Source organism: Oncorhynchus mykiss, chromosome 5, assembly GCF_057628025.1.
Source record: "Oncorhynchus mykiss isolate SJ-2025 chromosome 5, ASM5762802v1, whole genome shotgun sequence".
Lineage (NCBI taxonomy): Eukaryota > Metazoa > Chordata > Actinopteri > Salmoniformes > Salmonidae > Oncorhynchus > Oncorhynchus mykiss.
Window position 1 is genome coordinate 88,512,480 of NC_143026.1, and position 15,962 is coordinate 88,528,441.

The 15,962-nt window shown below is 43.4% G+C and overlaps 1 protein-coding gene across 42 annotated transcripts in view; it reads left to right on the top strand.

Annotated features, from left to right (window-relative positions):
- dock7 (dedicator of cytokinesis 7) overlaps window positions 1-10,276 on the top strand; it is a 93,931-nt gene extending 83,655 nt beyond the window's left edge. For 15 of the 42 annotated variants that reach the window (XM_036978634.2, XM_036978638.2, XM_036978639.2 and 12 more), the window contains 12 exons: window positions 893-1,051; window positions 1,304-1,404; window positions 1,480-1,672; window positions 3,037-3,180; window positions 3,370-3,501; window positions 4,451-4,465; window positions 6,920-7,045; window positions 7,159-7,248; window positions 8,268-8,504; window positions 8,742-8,992; window positions 9,174-9,341; window positions 9,776-10,276. In XM_036978634.2, coding sequence (XP_036834529.1) covers window positions 893-1,051; window positions 1,304-1,404; window positions 1,480-1,672; window positions 3,037-3,180; window positions 3,370-3,501; window positions 4,451-4,465; window positions 6,920-7,045; window positions 7,159-7,248; window positions 8,268-8,504; window positions 8,742-8,992; window positions 9,174-9,341; window positions 9,776-9,818 — 1,659 coding nt within the window. In that variant the 3' untranslated portion in view covers window positions 9,819-10,276. Of the gene's footprint in view, window positions 1-892; window positions 1,052-1,303; window positions 1,405-1,479; window positions 1,673-3,036; window positions 3,181-3,369; window positions 3,502-4,450; window positions 4,466-6,910; window positions 7,046-7,158; window positions 7,249-8,267; window positions 8,505-8,741; window positions 8,993-9,173; window positions 9,342-9,594; window positions 9,615-9,775 lie in introns of all 42 variants that reach the window. The other 27 variants (XM_036978635.2, XM_090236219.1, XM_036978641.2 and 24 more) reach the window with 3 other exon arrangements.
- The last annotated feature ends 5,686 nt before the right edge of the window (window positions 10,277-15,962 follow it).

A 15,962-nucleotide genomic window follows, 5' to 3' on the forward strand; every position in this document is an offset into this window, starting at 1 on the left:
TACAACGATGACTGTCTACATAGAGCCAGCTACATACAACGAGGACTGTCTACATAGAGCCAGCTACATACATAGAGGACTGTCTACATAGAGCCAGCTACATACAACGAGGACTGTCTACATAGAGCCAGCTACATACATCGAGGACTGTCTACATAGAGCCAGCTACATACAACGAGGACTGTCTACATAGAGCCAGCTACATACATAGAGGACTGTCTACATAGAGCCAGCTACATACAACGAGGACTGTCTACATAGAGCCAGCTACATACATAGAGGACTGTCTACATAGAGCCAGCTGCATACATAGAGGACTGTCTACATAGAGCCAGCTGCATACATAGAGGACTGTCTACATAGAGCCAGCTGCATATATAGAGGACTGTCTACATAGAGCCAGCTGCATACATAGAGGACTGTCTACATAGCGGCAGCTGCATACATAGAGGACTGTCAACATAGCGCCAGCTGCATACATAGAGGACTGTCTACATAGAGCCAGCTACATACATAGAGGACTGTCTACATAGAGCCAGCTACATACATAGAGGACTGTCTACATAGAGCCAGCTACATACATAGAGGACTGTCTACATAGAGCCAGCTACATACATAGAGGACTGTCTACATAGAGCCAGCTACATACATAGAGGACTGTCTACATAGAGCCAGCTACATACATAGAGGACTGTCTACATAGAGCCAGCTACATACATAGAGGACTGTCTACATAGAGCCAGCTGCATACATAGAGGACTGTCTACATAGAGCCAGCTACGTTCCTATTTTCATTATAACTATTGATTCTCCTCACAGGTTCCTTCTTTTCAGGACAGGTGACTGTACCTGTTCAATGTTCTCACTCCGACTGTCCCTTCTCCATCTGTAGAATTTTGCACGTGTCAAGATGCAGGTGACCATGTCCCTGTCCTCCCTGGTGGGAACGTCTCAGAACTTCAACGAGGAATTTCTCCGACGTTCCCTGAAGACCATCCTGACCTACGGAGAGGAAGATCTGGAACTCCGGGAGACCACCTTCCCTGATCAGGTAACACTACGGAGATATACTGGATACCAATAGATGACTGACGTTAAGCCTTTTGTTATTGTAGTACAGAACATTAGGACGACTTGTTCAATATATTAAAGCACTACTTGTTCAATATACAACTCCATGAAAAACAATGAAAATTTGTCAGACCTCCCAGAAAATGGATGATATGACAGGAAGTACCTTATCCAATCATGTCAGATGCTGCCATCTTATTAATCATGCTTCATGTCTTAATCTGTATTCTAGGTTCAGGACCTGGTGTTCAACCTCCACATGATCCTGTCTGATACAGTCAAGATGAAGGAGCACCAGGAGGACCCAGAGATGCTCATAGACCTCATGTACAGGTATGGACCACACACACACACACACACACAGAGAGAGAGAGAGAGAGCTTTCCTTGAGTGTGTTTCTGTGTCCAGGATCGCTAAGGGTTACCAGACGTCTCCAGACCTGCGTCTGACGTGGCTGCAGAACATGGCGGGTAAACACTCTGAGAGGACCAATCACGCGGAGGCAGCCCAGTGTCTGGTGCACAGCGCCGCCCTGGTGGCAGAATACCTCAGCATGCTGGAGGACCGCAAGTACCTGCCGGTCGGCTGTGTCACCTTCCAGGTCAGGCCAAGGGAGAGGACTATTTTAGGATTGTGTAGATGTGGGTACTTTTTTGTTTGGACCAGGCAGTTATCCTTTAACCTTCACCTGGAGAGATGTAGCACTGCAGGTTTCATCCTAGCTGAGAGCCTGGGCACCTGGAGAGATGTAGCACTGCAGGTTTCATCCTAGCTGAGTGCCTGGGCACCTGGAGAGATGTAGCACTGCAGGTTTCATCCTAGCTGAGAGCCTGGGCACCTGGAGAGATGTAGCACTGCAGGTTTCATCCTAGCCGAGTGCCTGGGCACCTGGAGAGATGTAGCACTGCAGGTTTCATCCTAGCCGAGTGCCTGGGCACCTGGAGAGATGTAGCACTGCAGGTTTCATCCTAGCCGAGTGCCTGGGCACCTGGAGAGATGTAGCACTGCAGGTTTCATCCTAGCTGAGTGCCTGGGCACCTGGAGAGATGTAGCACTGCAGGTTTCATCCTAGCTGAGAGCCTGGGCACCTGGAGAGATGTAGCACTGCAGGTTTCATCCTAGCCGAGTGCCTGGGCACCTGGAGAGATGTAGCACTGCAGGTTTCATCCTAGCCGAGTGCCTGGGCACCTGGAGAGATGTAGCACTGCAGGTTTCATCCTAGCCGAGTGCCTGGGCACCTGGAGAGATGTAGCACTGCAGGTTTCATCCTAGCCGAGAGCCTGGGCACCTGGAGAGATGTAGCACTGCAGGTTTCATCCTAGCCGAGTGCCTGGGCACCTGGAGAGATGTAGCACTGCAGGTTTCATCCTAGCCGAGTGCCTGGGCACCTGGAGAGATGTAGCACTGCAGGTTTCATCCTAGCTGAGAGCCTGGGCACCTGGAGAGATGTAGCACTGCAGGTTTCATCCTAGCTGAGAGCCTGGGCACCTGGAGAGATGTAGCACTGCAGGTTTCATCCTAGCCGAGTGCCTGGGCACCTGGAGAGATGTAGCACTGCAGGTTTCATCCTAGCCGAGAGCCTGGGCACCTGGAGAGATGTAGCACTGCAGGTTTCATCCTAGCCGAGTGCCTGGGCACCTGGAGAGATGTAGCACTGCAGGTTTCATCCTAGCCGAGTGCCTGGGCACCTGGAGAGATGTAGCACTGCAGGTTTCATCCTAGCTGAGAGCCTGGGCACCTGGAGAGATGTAGCACTGCAGGTTTCATCCTAGCTGAGTGCCTGGGCACCTGGAGAGATGTAGCACTGCAGGTTTCATCCTAGCCGAGTGCCATCGCAACTGACTCAACTAATGAATTGAATATACAGAGGGAAATGTTGTAAAGAACATTAATACCATGATGAACCCATTACAGTATTATGTCTAAATAATGAGTGATCATGTCTAACTTGTCTCTCTGCTTCAGAACATCTCTTCCAACGTGCTTGAGGAGTCAGCAGTGTCTGATGATGTGGTGTCCCCTGATGAAGAGGGTATCTGCTCTGGGAAATACTTCACTGAGGCTGGCCTGGTGGGGCTGCTGGACCAGGCTGCTTCCTCCTTCTCCATGGTGAGTAGCTGTAATGATTATGGATGGGCAGATTATAAAACCTACATTTGAATCACATCACAAACCTGCTATGACAAATTCACACGTTTCTTTCAATCCCAGTCAAATGTTTAACCTCAACAACACCAATCTCAGTATATTATTTAACTTTAAAACTGTGCAGTGTGAATAAGACCCTCCCTCCCCCAGGCTGGTATGTACGAGGCGGTGAACGAGGTGTACAAGGTACTGATCCCCATTCACGAGGCCAGCCGGGACGCCAAGAAGCTGGCCACCATACATGGTAAACTACAGGAAGCCTTTGGCAAAATCGTACACCAGGTAATTCCACATGTTTTATCTATCTCCTGTACATACTGTAGGTATAGAGAACAGACCGACACCAAACACTTATGTGCCCTACCTCAATGTGGAGGTTGTGTAGGACTTCCTGTCTATCCTGGATGCCACGTGTCTATCTGTGATTCTGGGACAGTGTGTTTCAGACAGCGAAACAGGACTTTGTTATGTACTGTGACTACTGTAGTGTGTGTGTGTGTGTGTGTGTTAGGAGCCGGAACCCATTGTCTGTGGGTGGCATGCTGAAAAGAACATGCCAAATATGTACACTTCCAGACATACACACAGTCACAAAACCCACTCACATACATTCGTACTCTCACACACACAATTGATTATTTATAGAGGTCTCATACACCCACAGACAAACATGAATTCACACAACACACTTATATACTAATTTAAACCCGCACACTGTTCATATGCACATAAACACACATTTACCAATGACCTGAACTGCTTTGCATTAAATGTTTTTCTGAAAACAATTTATTTGCTGTTTTTCCCAATGGAACTTTTTATTTCCCCCTGGGAATTCAGGAAGAGAACCTTCCTTCCCTGTTCTACAGATGGCTTTTAAAGTGTCTTTTCATTTAAATACAGTCTACATGGGGTGACTATAGCAGTACAGTAGGGCCTGTCCCACAGGGATAGGATATTAAAGACCTGAGACTCCCCTGGCTGTGTTTTAGGCTAGAGGGAGTACGAGAATTAGGTTAAGGTTAGCTAAAATGCCACAGTTGTCCCCGACGCCACTCGAACATGCAACTGTTGGTCTGTAGCTGTACTCTATCTAGCCACAACTCCTGGCTGTGTGCTGTTGGCCATGAGGTGTAGTTCCTCTCGTGGCCAGGGGTAGGGGCTGCACTGTATCAACGTGACTAAACGTGTGTTTTTTTTTTATTGTCCTGTGTTCTCTTTGTCACCACAGAGCACTGGCTGGGAGGTAGGTCGGCCACTAAGTCATGGTTCCTGCTTGGCTACTTCATATCAGTTATCTGCTAGTCCTGGGCGTTGTTGCTCTCGGCTGTTACTTTAAACTGTACCATCCATTAACATCTACCTGCCTGGACTGGATGCTGTCCCTCTGTCCATTCAACCAACTGTGGGACTGCTGATGCCATGTTACGGGCAGCACCCCCCCCCTTCCCTACTCCTCCTCATTCTCCTCTTTCTCTCTTTCTGTGGAAGAGGAGGTTGTTTTAACGTGACTGTTTTGGCAGGCCATGCATGGGAGCCCCAGTGTGACACTAATGACAAGTGTTGGTGAATGACTGATTCACCAGTTTGCACACATGCCTTTTCAGACCATCTCTCTCATCAACGACAAACTGGTCATCTGCTCGCTCATCTCATCTCTAGCCACAGGGTTCGATTTTAGTCAAATATTCACGCAAAAGATACACAGGTTGTTCTCTCAATACACACTCACACAAACAAATGAACCACAAAATCACCAACTATTACCGTATGCAGTTCGGACTGGATCCGCATTCTTGGATCCAGTCTATTTCTTCAGGAGGGTGCAATTCAAATTAATCTGGATTGTTTCATTTGTCCCACCCTAATTTTGATTAGTACATTTTCCCCCCCGTTTATTTGAAAAAGACTAACTAAATCGACCCCTGAGTTCTCTCATTCATACTGCTGGTCTTCTGTTAACTGGTATTAACCTGGTCTGTTGCATGATAAGGACAGAGCACTCCTCCTTATTCTTCACTGAGGAAACTAAAGCACTGGGAGTACAGCCCCATGAATAGTGTGTTTCTAGGGGCTGTGGAACTCACCTCTTCACTACGTCTGCCTTCGCTCTCTCTCTCTCTCTCTCTCTCTCTTTCTCTTGTTTCTCTTCGTTGCATGTGATGGCTCTTCCATGTTGAGTTTGTGTTCTTTCTCAAAGTCAAAAGGAATGATATGTTTTTCCTTTGGTGGTTGCTGTTATTTCTATTTGTTTTGGTTTATGTTGTTATTTCTGTTAGTTTCTCTAGTGAAGTACCTGAATCCTGATTAAAATGTCTTCTGTTTTCTCCTTTTGATTTCCCCGGTTGCCATGCCGACCCTTCCTTCCCACTTTACTTATTGTGTGTTGTGGTAAGTTCCTAGTCTGAGGGTTACTTAATTTCTGTTACTTTTGAAAGGGGAATGTATTACGATGAACAATGCACTGATGAGAGCTGAGCCAAATGGCAGTGCAACTGATCAACAAAGAAGACATTGTATTTCACTGTGTACTGTATACCTATATAGTGTGTTATGCTACTGTAAGGCTGTGTAAATAATAAGAGCAGTATTGGGAGCCTGAACCCTTCAGCTTTGTTGACCTGGTTTAGCTCAGTCCTGGAACGTTTCGGTGTACTTGATGCCATATATATCCTCCAACCTCCCCCTTCTCTTCACACACCTGCCGCACGCACACACACACACGACGACACACAGCCACACACCTGTTTCCTTACCACGGCTACACTCCTTCCTGATCCTGAAGGGCAGAGCTCTGTCTGCTAGACACGTTCCTTTCTTTTTCCTTGGCTCTTTGTCCATTTCTCTGTCCATCATCACCATCCCTGGCCTTCTAAATGGTGACATTGTCAGGTTTCTGCCTTAGCTGCTCTCGTCTCTCTCAGGACACCTCCAGGCATTGAGGTCAACCTGCCTCTGCTATTCTATGTCTCTCTCACGTGGATAATATAGATGTACTCCATGTTTACAAGCTGAGCTTCTGTTCTGGTTCTACCTGTTGAATGCCCATTTTCAGCACCAGTCTCTGTCTATGCCGACTCTCTATATTATAAACCACTTCTCAGCGAAGTCTGTACTCTGGTTAAACAACACCTGGTTCCATCCTGAGGCTTTATGGGTTGAGTTATTCTAGTGCAGAGTCAGGATTACCCATGAGCCTTTGTGAGAGGTGCATCAGATGGGCTCTGGGCCATGGGGACCTTACAGTGACACTCTTTACACACACACACACACACACACACACACAGTTTATGGGTCATTGCACATACTCCAATCTGATCAGAAATAACATCACTGGTCAACATGGTTATAAATAGTACCTCTGAAGGTTGTTGATCTATTCAAACATTTACATCGGTATATGTATGCTGTAGGTCGTATGTCTGTTTATATTTGGTGTTGCAATTGAAGTGTTTGCTGATGAGAGAACTTTAAATTGTATGGTTGAACTCTATGGTTTCCCTGAGTTGGATGGATTCCAACTCTAATGTATCAATAGGCTCTGACATAATCAAACTCTGTCACCAGAGTTACGACTGTGCTTCATCCTTACAGTTCCCATGACTTTCTGTGTTTAAGCAACATGTTTCATGTACTATGAATGTGCTCGTATTATATCTGAACAGAGTAAAACATATTTTCTGTCTGACAGGATGGGAAGAGAATGTTTGGTACGTACTTCAGAGTGGGATTGTATGGTTCTAAATTCGGGGACTTGGACGAGCAGGAGTTTGTATACAAAGAGCCTGCCATCACCAAGCTGGCTGAGATCTCACACCGACTCGAGGTAAATGGCAGTTTGGAGGAGTGCATCTTTAGGAATGATCTCTTCTCTGTGAAACGGTGGAGCACTGTGTGTGTGCTGTGTTGACTTTGTGTTCTGTGTGTTTGATCTCTTAGGGGTTTTATGGCGAGCGCTATGGAGAAGACCAGGTGGAAGTCATTAAGGACTCCAATCCTGTGGACAAGTGCAAACAGGACCCAAATAAGGTGTGTGTTTGGATGGGGCGCGGGAGAGAGGGCGTATGGATAAAGATGTGATTCCAAATGATCCCTTCATTTGAATACGAATTGAATCAAAGCATGGTCAAATAAATAGCCCTTTTGGCTATTAGGTTATTAGCTGGTTATTAATTGGTTATTTGTGTATTTTGGTTATTAGGTTATTAACGGGTTATTAATTGGTTATTTGTGTATTTTGGTTATTAGCTGGTTATTAATTGGTTATTTGTGTATTTTGGTTATTAGGTTATTAGCTGGTTATTAATTGGTTATTTGTGTATTTTGGTTATTAGGTTATTAGCTGGTTATTAATTGGTTATTTGTGTATTTTGGTTATTAGGTTATTAGCTGGTTATTAATTGGTTATTTGTGTATTTTGCTTATTAGGTTATTAGCTGGTTATTAATTGGTTATTTGTGTATTTTGGTTAGTAGGTTATTAACGGGTTATTAACTGGTTATTTGTGTATTTTGGTTATTAGGTTATTAGCTGGTTATTAATTGGTTATTTGTGTATTTTGGTTATTAGGTTATTAGCTGGTTATTAATTGGTTATTTGTGTATTTTGGTTATTGGGTTATTAATTGGTTATTTGTGTATTTTGGTTATCGGGTTATTAGCTGGTTATTAATTGGTTATTTGTGTATTTTGGTTATTAGGTTATTAGCTGGTTATGAATTGGTTATTTGTATTTTGGTTAGGTTATTAACAGGTTATTAATTGGTTATATGTGTATTTTGGTTATTGGGTTATTAGCTGGTTATTAATTGGTTATTTGTGTATTTTGGTTATTAGGTTATTAGCTGGTTATTGATTGGTTATTTGTGTATTTTGGTTATTGGGTTATTAACGGGTTATTTGTGTATTTTGGTTATTAGGTTATTAACGGGTTATTAATTGGTTATTTGTGTATTTTGGTTATTAGGTTATTAACGGGTTATTAATTGGTTATTTGTGTATTTTGGTTCATGTTGGTAAAGCATCATGTTGTCACTGCCGTGTGTCCAGGCTTATGTCCAGATCACGTACGTGGAGCCGTACTTCGACACATACGAGATGAAGGACCGCATCACGTACTTCGACAAGAACTACAACCTGCGGCGGTTTGTCTACTGCACGCCGTTCACACTGGACGGGCGGGCGCATGGGGATCTGCACGATCAGTTCAAACGCAAAACCATCCTGACCACATCCCACGCCTTTCCCTACATCAAGACCCGCATCAACATCATCCACAAAGAGGAGGTGAGGCCCTGGGGGTTTCATCTGACTGGCGTGCAGCGCCACAGGCAACACACCATTACTACATGACCTCTACAACCTGACTCCTAGACGGATCATCCGTAGGCCAAACTACTCTCTTGTAGAGGAATCAACATACAGACACACATTCATAAGGCACACACACACACTTCTTACTATACATTGTATATAATCAGTTGTCTAATATAGTCTGATCTCCTCTCTCTGGTCCTGTGTCAGATCATCTCTATGCCCATCGAGGTGGCCATAGAGGATATGCAGAAGAAGACCGGAGAGCTGGCCTTCGCTACCCATCAGGACCCATCGGATGCCAAGATGCTGCAGATGGTGCTGCAGGGGTCAGTGGGGACTACCGTCAACCAGGGACCTCTGGAGGTGGCCCAGGTGTTCCTGTCAGAGATCCCCAGTGATCCTAAACTCTACAGACACCACAACAAACTACGCCTCTGCTTCAAAGACTTCACCAAGAGGTAAATTACACTTACTTTACAGTCAGTGTTTTTAATGTACGATTATGGACTCTTGGGTGTGAATGAATGTCAAATTTTAAAAATCATACAAAATTCCTTCTACCATGTTCCTTCAGACTTATGTGCATGTTGAAGTGCAGTGCAGTGCAGTGCTCACGCCTCTCCTATCCTCCATCACCAGGTGTGAAGATGCCCTGCGTAAAAATAAGAGTCTGATTGGTCCAGACCAGAAGGAGTACCAGAGGGAGTTGGAGAGGAACTACCATCGCCTGAAGGAGGCGCTACAACCACTCATCTGCAGAAAGATACCCCAGCTTTATAAACCCGTGCTGCAGGTCAACTCTCACAGGTGAGTGTGCATGTGTAGACGAGCAGGGACATAATGTCTATTTTGAAGTGTTCTTGTGATGTACATACAAAAGCTCTGACGAAGGCCTTGAGGCTGATACGTAAAGAGCAGTGATACTATCACCAGCAGTGTGCAGCTTTTTTCTCATGATATGCATGTTGTCATATTGCATGTGTTCTCTCTGACTGTTCATGCACCCCCCCACCCCACACACATAAATATGATATTTTGCTTGTGCTTCTGTTACATGCAGCAAACGGACAGCTTGACCAGGTAGTTTGGTATTCTGTGATTGGAACCTTCTCTGTAAACGTGTCTGTACTGGGTCTTTGCAGGGTGGAAGGTTATATATAGATATACATGTCCAATCCGGTTTCCCCATGTTCCACTAACTTTACACTATGTGCTCCCCCCCCCCCCCCCCCCCCCCCCAGAGATTCCTTCAGCAGAATGAGTCTTCGCAAGCTTGAACTTTGAAGATGAAGAGAATTGAAGGATCACAACCTTAATTTATTAATGTGTAAATACTGATGGTCAGTGTCTTGAGAAAAGTCCGTGTTCCCCATAGAAGGAAAGCTAAAGTGTTACTACGAAGTCGGTACATCATTCCAGTGTCTTATTCGTTTACAGGCAGCCTGTTACGCAATCAGTGGGTTTAACAAAGTGGAACTTACTATGTACGATGTGTCAAATCTGTATACATATTTCATGTGTGCACCTTTTTTTCATTACATTTTATGACTTGAAAGTTTATTATTTAATCCAAAATGAGAAAAAAAACAAGCAAAATGTGCTACCACTCTTTATCATAATGCTTTATTTTTAGTTAAGATACTTTTGTTTAAAGTTAAGGAAATGTTTTAAACATCATGAATTGTTTTATGTAGTTTTTGTTTACTTTAAGTATTTTACTAAATCAATATTTTAATGTCCAATGGATGCATTGGTATTTTCTTTGATGGGAGGTTAATGGAATATGGGTTTCCCAGTCACAGGGTATGATTTCCATGGTTACCTATAAACAAATTGACTTAATTCAAGCATGTCACCTGAAACTCAAAATAAGATCAGAGGGGTGGCGTTAGAGGGAAAACTGGGCCAAAGATTATGGATATACTGACAAGATGCATGTCTCTCCACCCAATGGGAGTCGTTGTCCACAAAGTGGAATGGTCTGTCTAGCTCCCGCCTATCCTTTCTTTGGATTAGTGGATACATCTCATTATTGTAATCCGTTTAAAAATAGATACAGTGCCTTGCGAAAGTATTCGGCCCCCTTGAACTTTGCGACCTTTTGCCACATTTCAGGCTTCAAACATAAAGATATAAAACTGTATTTTTTTTGTGAAGAATCAACTACAAGTGGGACACAATCATGAAGTGGAACGACATTTATCGGATATTTCAAACTTTTTTAACAAATCAAAAACGGAAAAATTGGGCGTGCAAAATTATTCAGCCCCCTTAAGTTAATATTTTGTAGCGCCACCTTTTGCTGCGATTACAGCTGTAAGTCGCTTGGGGTATGTCTCTATCAGTTTTGCACATCGAGAGACTGACATTTTTTCCCATTCCTCCTTGCAAAACAGCTCGAGCTCAGTGAGGTTGGATGGAGAGCATTTGTGAACAGCAGTTTTCAGTTCTTTCCACAGATTCTTGATTGGATTCAGGTCTGGACTTTGACTTGGCCATTCTAACACCTGGATATGTTTATTTTTGAACCATTCCATTGTAGATTTTGCTTTATGTTTTGGATCATTGTCTTGTTGGAAGACAAATCTCCGTCCCAGTCTCAGGTCTTTTGCAGACTCCATCAGGTTTTCTTCCAGAATGGTCCTGTATTTGGCTCCATCCATCTTCCCATCAATTTTAACCATCTTCCCTGTACCTGCTGAAGAAAAGCAGGCCCAAACCATTTTATTTTTTTTATTTCACCTTTATTTAACCAGGTAGGCTAGTTGAGAACAAGTTCTCATTTGCAACTGCGACCTGGCCAAGATAAAGCATAGCAGTATGAGCAGACAACAGAGTTACACATGGAGTAAACAATTAACAAGTCAATAACACAGTAGAAAACAAAGGGGGAGTCTATATACAATGTGTGCAAAAGGCATGAGGTAGGCGAATAATTACAATTTTGCAGATTAACACTGGAGTGATAAATGATCAGATGGTCATGTACAGGTAGAGATATTGGTGTGCAAAAGAGCAGATAAATAAATAAAAACAGTATGGGGATGAGGTAGGTGAAAATGGGTGGGCTATTTACCAATAGACTATGTACAGCTGCAGCGATCGGTTAGCTGCTCAGATAGCTGATGTTTGAAGTTGGTGAGGGAGATAAAAGTCTCCAACTTCAGCGATTTTTGCAATTCGTTCCAGTCACAGGCAGCAGAGTACTGGAACGAAAGGCGGCCAAATGAGGTGTTGGCTTTAGGGATGATAAGTGAGATACACCTGCTGGAGCGCGTGCTACGGATGGGTGTTGCCATCGTGACCAGTGAGCTGAGATAAGGCGGAGCTTTACCTAGCATGGACTTGTAGATGACCTGGAGCCAGTGGGTCTGGCGACGAATATGTAGCGAGGGCCAGCCGACTAGAGCATACAAGTCGCAGTGGTGGGTGGTATAAGGTGCTTTAGTGACAAAACGGATGGCACTGTGATAGACTGCATCCAGTTTGCTGAGTAGAGTGTTGGAAGCCATTTTGTAGATGACATCGCCGAAGTCGAGGATCGGTAGGATAGTCAGTTTTACTAGGGTAAGCTTGGCGGCGTGAGTGAAGGAGGCTTTGTTGCGGAATAGAAAGCCGACTCTTGATTTGATTTTCGATTGGAGATGTTTGATATGAGTCTGGAAGAAGAGTTTGCAGTCTAGCCAGACACCTAGGTACTTATAGATGTCCACATATTCTAGGTCGGAACCATCCAGGGTGGTGATGCTAGGCACCACCATGTTTGACAGTGGGGATGGTGTGTTCAGCTGTGTTGCTTTTACACCAAACATAACGTTTTGCATTGTTGCCAAAAAGTTCAATTTTGGTTTCATCTGACCAGAGCACCTTCTTCCACATGTTTGGTGTGTCTCCCAGGTGGCTTGTGGCAAACTTTAACCAACACTTTTTATGGATATCTTTAAGAAATGGCTTTCTTCTTGCCACTCTTCCATAAAGGCCAGATTTGTGCAATATACGACTGATTGTTGTCCTATGGACAGTCTCCCACCTCAGCTGTAGATCTCTGCAGTTCATCCAGAGTGATCATGGGCCTCTTGGCTGCATCTCTGATCAGTCTTCTCCTTGTATGAGCTGAAAGTTTAGAGGGACGGCCAGGTCTTGGTAGATTTGCAGTGGTCTGATACTCCTTCCATTTCAATATTATCGCTTGCACAGTGCTCCTTGGGATGTTTAAAGCTTGGGAAATCTTTTTGTATCCAAATCCGGCTTTAAACTTCTTCACAACAGTATCTCGGACCTGCCTGGTGTGTTCCTTGTTCTTCATGATGCTCTCTGCGCTTTTAACGGACCTCTGAGACTATCACAGTGCAGGTGCATTTATACGGAGACTTGATAACTCACAGGTGGATTGTATTTATCATCATTAGTCATTTAGGTCAACATTGGATCATTCAGAGATCCTCACTGAACTTCTGGAGAGAGTTTGCTGCACTGAAAGTAAAGGGGCTGAATAATTTTGCACGCCCAATTTTTCAGTTTTTGATTTGTTAAAAAAGTTTGAAAAATCCAATAAATGTCGTTCCACTTCATGATTGTGTCCCACTTGTTGTTGATTCTTCACAAAACAAATACAGTTTTATATCTTTATGTTTGAAGCCTGAAATGTGGCAAAAGGTCGCAAAGTTCAAGGGGGCCGAATACTTTCGCAAGGCACTGTATATATTTGATGAGGGTTGTTGACGTCAACCGCCTGTATTCAATGGAGAGAGATGCTATGCTACTAGCCTCATGTAATGAATATGCATAGCCATCTCGAGACCTCTCCGGTATCAGTAGCAGTGCGTGGGTAAAATCACTGGGGAATCCAAGCCATATTACAGCCATATGTGTTGTGATATTTGCATTGTTTGTTCTGTAACCTGTTAGTTCACATGCCTTGCGACCGTGATATATAGGCCTTTGGCCGAGACCATAAGAAGACACAGTGGCAGAATAAATTCAACCACACCTTTTTCATCATAAAACCAGAAAGAAATCTCTGTCTGGTGAAGTCCACAAGGCATATCGCATTTAACAAACCGTTACATGACCTACAGCATGCAAGCAAGTTAGGGTTTCCGACTACTAAACAACTATTGATTTAAAACCCCTGAGAGTTACCGCAAGTCGCAAACAGGAGCTGCCTCCACTCTTCCAGCAACATTTCAACTTCAACATCAAATCACCTATGCTTTAGTCTAATACTGTGACAACTAAAAGATACCAATAACAGTTTAGTCCTATCAACGTAAGCTAAATATGATGTGGCTGTCCGTGGTTCTGATTTGTGTGTGTGTGTGTTCAAATAGAAAAAACAACATGTTGACTCACCGTACTTGTAGAAAAACGCCAATGCCATCCTCTCTTTCATGTTGACGAAACGGTCTATGACTGTCGTACAATACACAATTGTATTTTTTGTTGTCCTAAGCTACCGGGCTAAAATGCTTGCTCGCTAGCCTCATTTCATTTCATGGGCAATGAGGACGACAACAACGAGATGCTCTGTCAATGACTTATTGCTCTCGATGTGAAGTAAAGTCAAGCTCACCAAAACAAAACAAAAAAAAGTGTCAAGTCAAGCCAGTTTGGGGCTTGACTTGACACTTTTTTGTTTTGTTTTGTTTTGGTGAGCCAGGACCATTCACAGTTGAGCTAGCAGATTGGCTATTATTGAACCTTTTTTGTTTTGTTTTGGTGAGCCAGGACCATTCACAGTTGAGCTAGCAGATTGGCTATTATTGAACCTTTTTTGTTTTGTTTTGGTGAGCCAGGACCATTCACAGTTGAGCTAGCAGATTGGCTATTATTGAACCTTTTTTGTTTTGTTTTGGTGAGCCAGGACCATTCACAGTTGAGCTAGCAGATTGGCTATTATTGAACCTTTTTTGTTTTGTTTTGGTGAGCCAGGACCATTCACAGTTGAGCTAGCAGATTGGCTATTATTGAACCTTTTTTGTTTTGTTTTGGTGAGCCAGGACCATTCACAGTTGAGCTAGCAGATTGGCTATTATTGAACCTTTTTTGTTTTGTTTTGGTGAGCCAGGACCATTCACATTTGAGCTAGCAGATTGGCTATTATTGAACCTTTTTTGTTTTGTTTTGGTGAGCCAGGACCATTCACAGTTGAGCTAGCAGATTGGCTATTATTGAACCTTTTTTGTTTTGTTTTGGTGAGCCAGGACCATTCACAGTTGAGCTAGCAGATTGGCTATTATTGAACCTTTTTTGTTTTGTTTTGGTGAGCCAGGACCATTCACAGTTGAGCTAGCAGATTGGCTATTATTGAACCTTTTTTGTTTTGTTTTGGTGAGCCAGGACCATTCACAGTTGAGCTAGCAGATTGGCTATTATTGAACCTTTTTTGTTTTGTTTTGGTGAGCCAGGACCATTCACAGTTGAGCTAGCAGATTGGCTATTATTGAACCTTTTGTTTTGTTTTGGTGAGCCAGGACCATTCACAGTTGAGCTAGCAGATTGGCTATTATTGAACCTTTTTTGTTTTGTTTTGGTGAGCCAGGACCATTCACAGTTGAGCTAGCAGATTGGCTATTATTGAACCTTTTTTGTTTTGTTTTGGTGAGCCAGGACCATTCACAGTTGAGCTAGCAGATTGGCTATTATTGAACCTTTTTTGTTTTGTTTTGGTGAGCCAGGACCATTCACAGTTGAGCTAGCAGATTGGCTATTATTGAACCTTTTTTGTTTTGTTTTGGTGAGCCAGGACCATTCACAGTTGAGCTAGCAGATTGGCTATTATTGAACCTTTTTTGTTTTGTTTTGGTGAGCCAGGACCATTCACAGTTGAGCTAGCAGATTGGCTATTATTGAACCTTTTGTTTTATCAAGGGAGGCCAAATGCATGCTGGCTTTTCTTGAATTCAATGCTATGGGGCGGCAACATTGTCATACTCTTTTTGACCAGACAGAATTCGATAGATGGCCTACAGAGGAAGAGGGGCGTTGTTTCGCTCGCTCGGATGCTTTCTCTGGTAAGATACATTCAGCCTCGTGTGAATTTAAAGAAAATGATGAAACAGAGACGAAAGATACATTTTATTTTAGAGTGCATTCGGTAAGTATTCAGACCCCTTGACTTTTTCCCCATTTTGTTGCATTACAGCCTTATTCTAAAATGGATTATTAGCTTTTTTATTCCCATAAATCTACACACAATACCACATAATGACAAAGCAAAAACAGGTTTGCAAATGTATTCAAAATAAAAAACAATCACATTTACATAATTATTCAGACCCTTTATTCAGTACTTTGTTGAAGCACCTTTGGCAGCGATTACAGCCTCTAGTCTTTTGGTATGAGGCAACAAGCTTGGCACACCTGTATTTGGTGAGTTTCTCCCATTCTTCTCTGCAGATCCCCTCAAGCTCTGTAAGGTTGGATGAG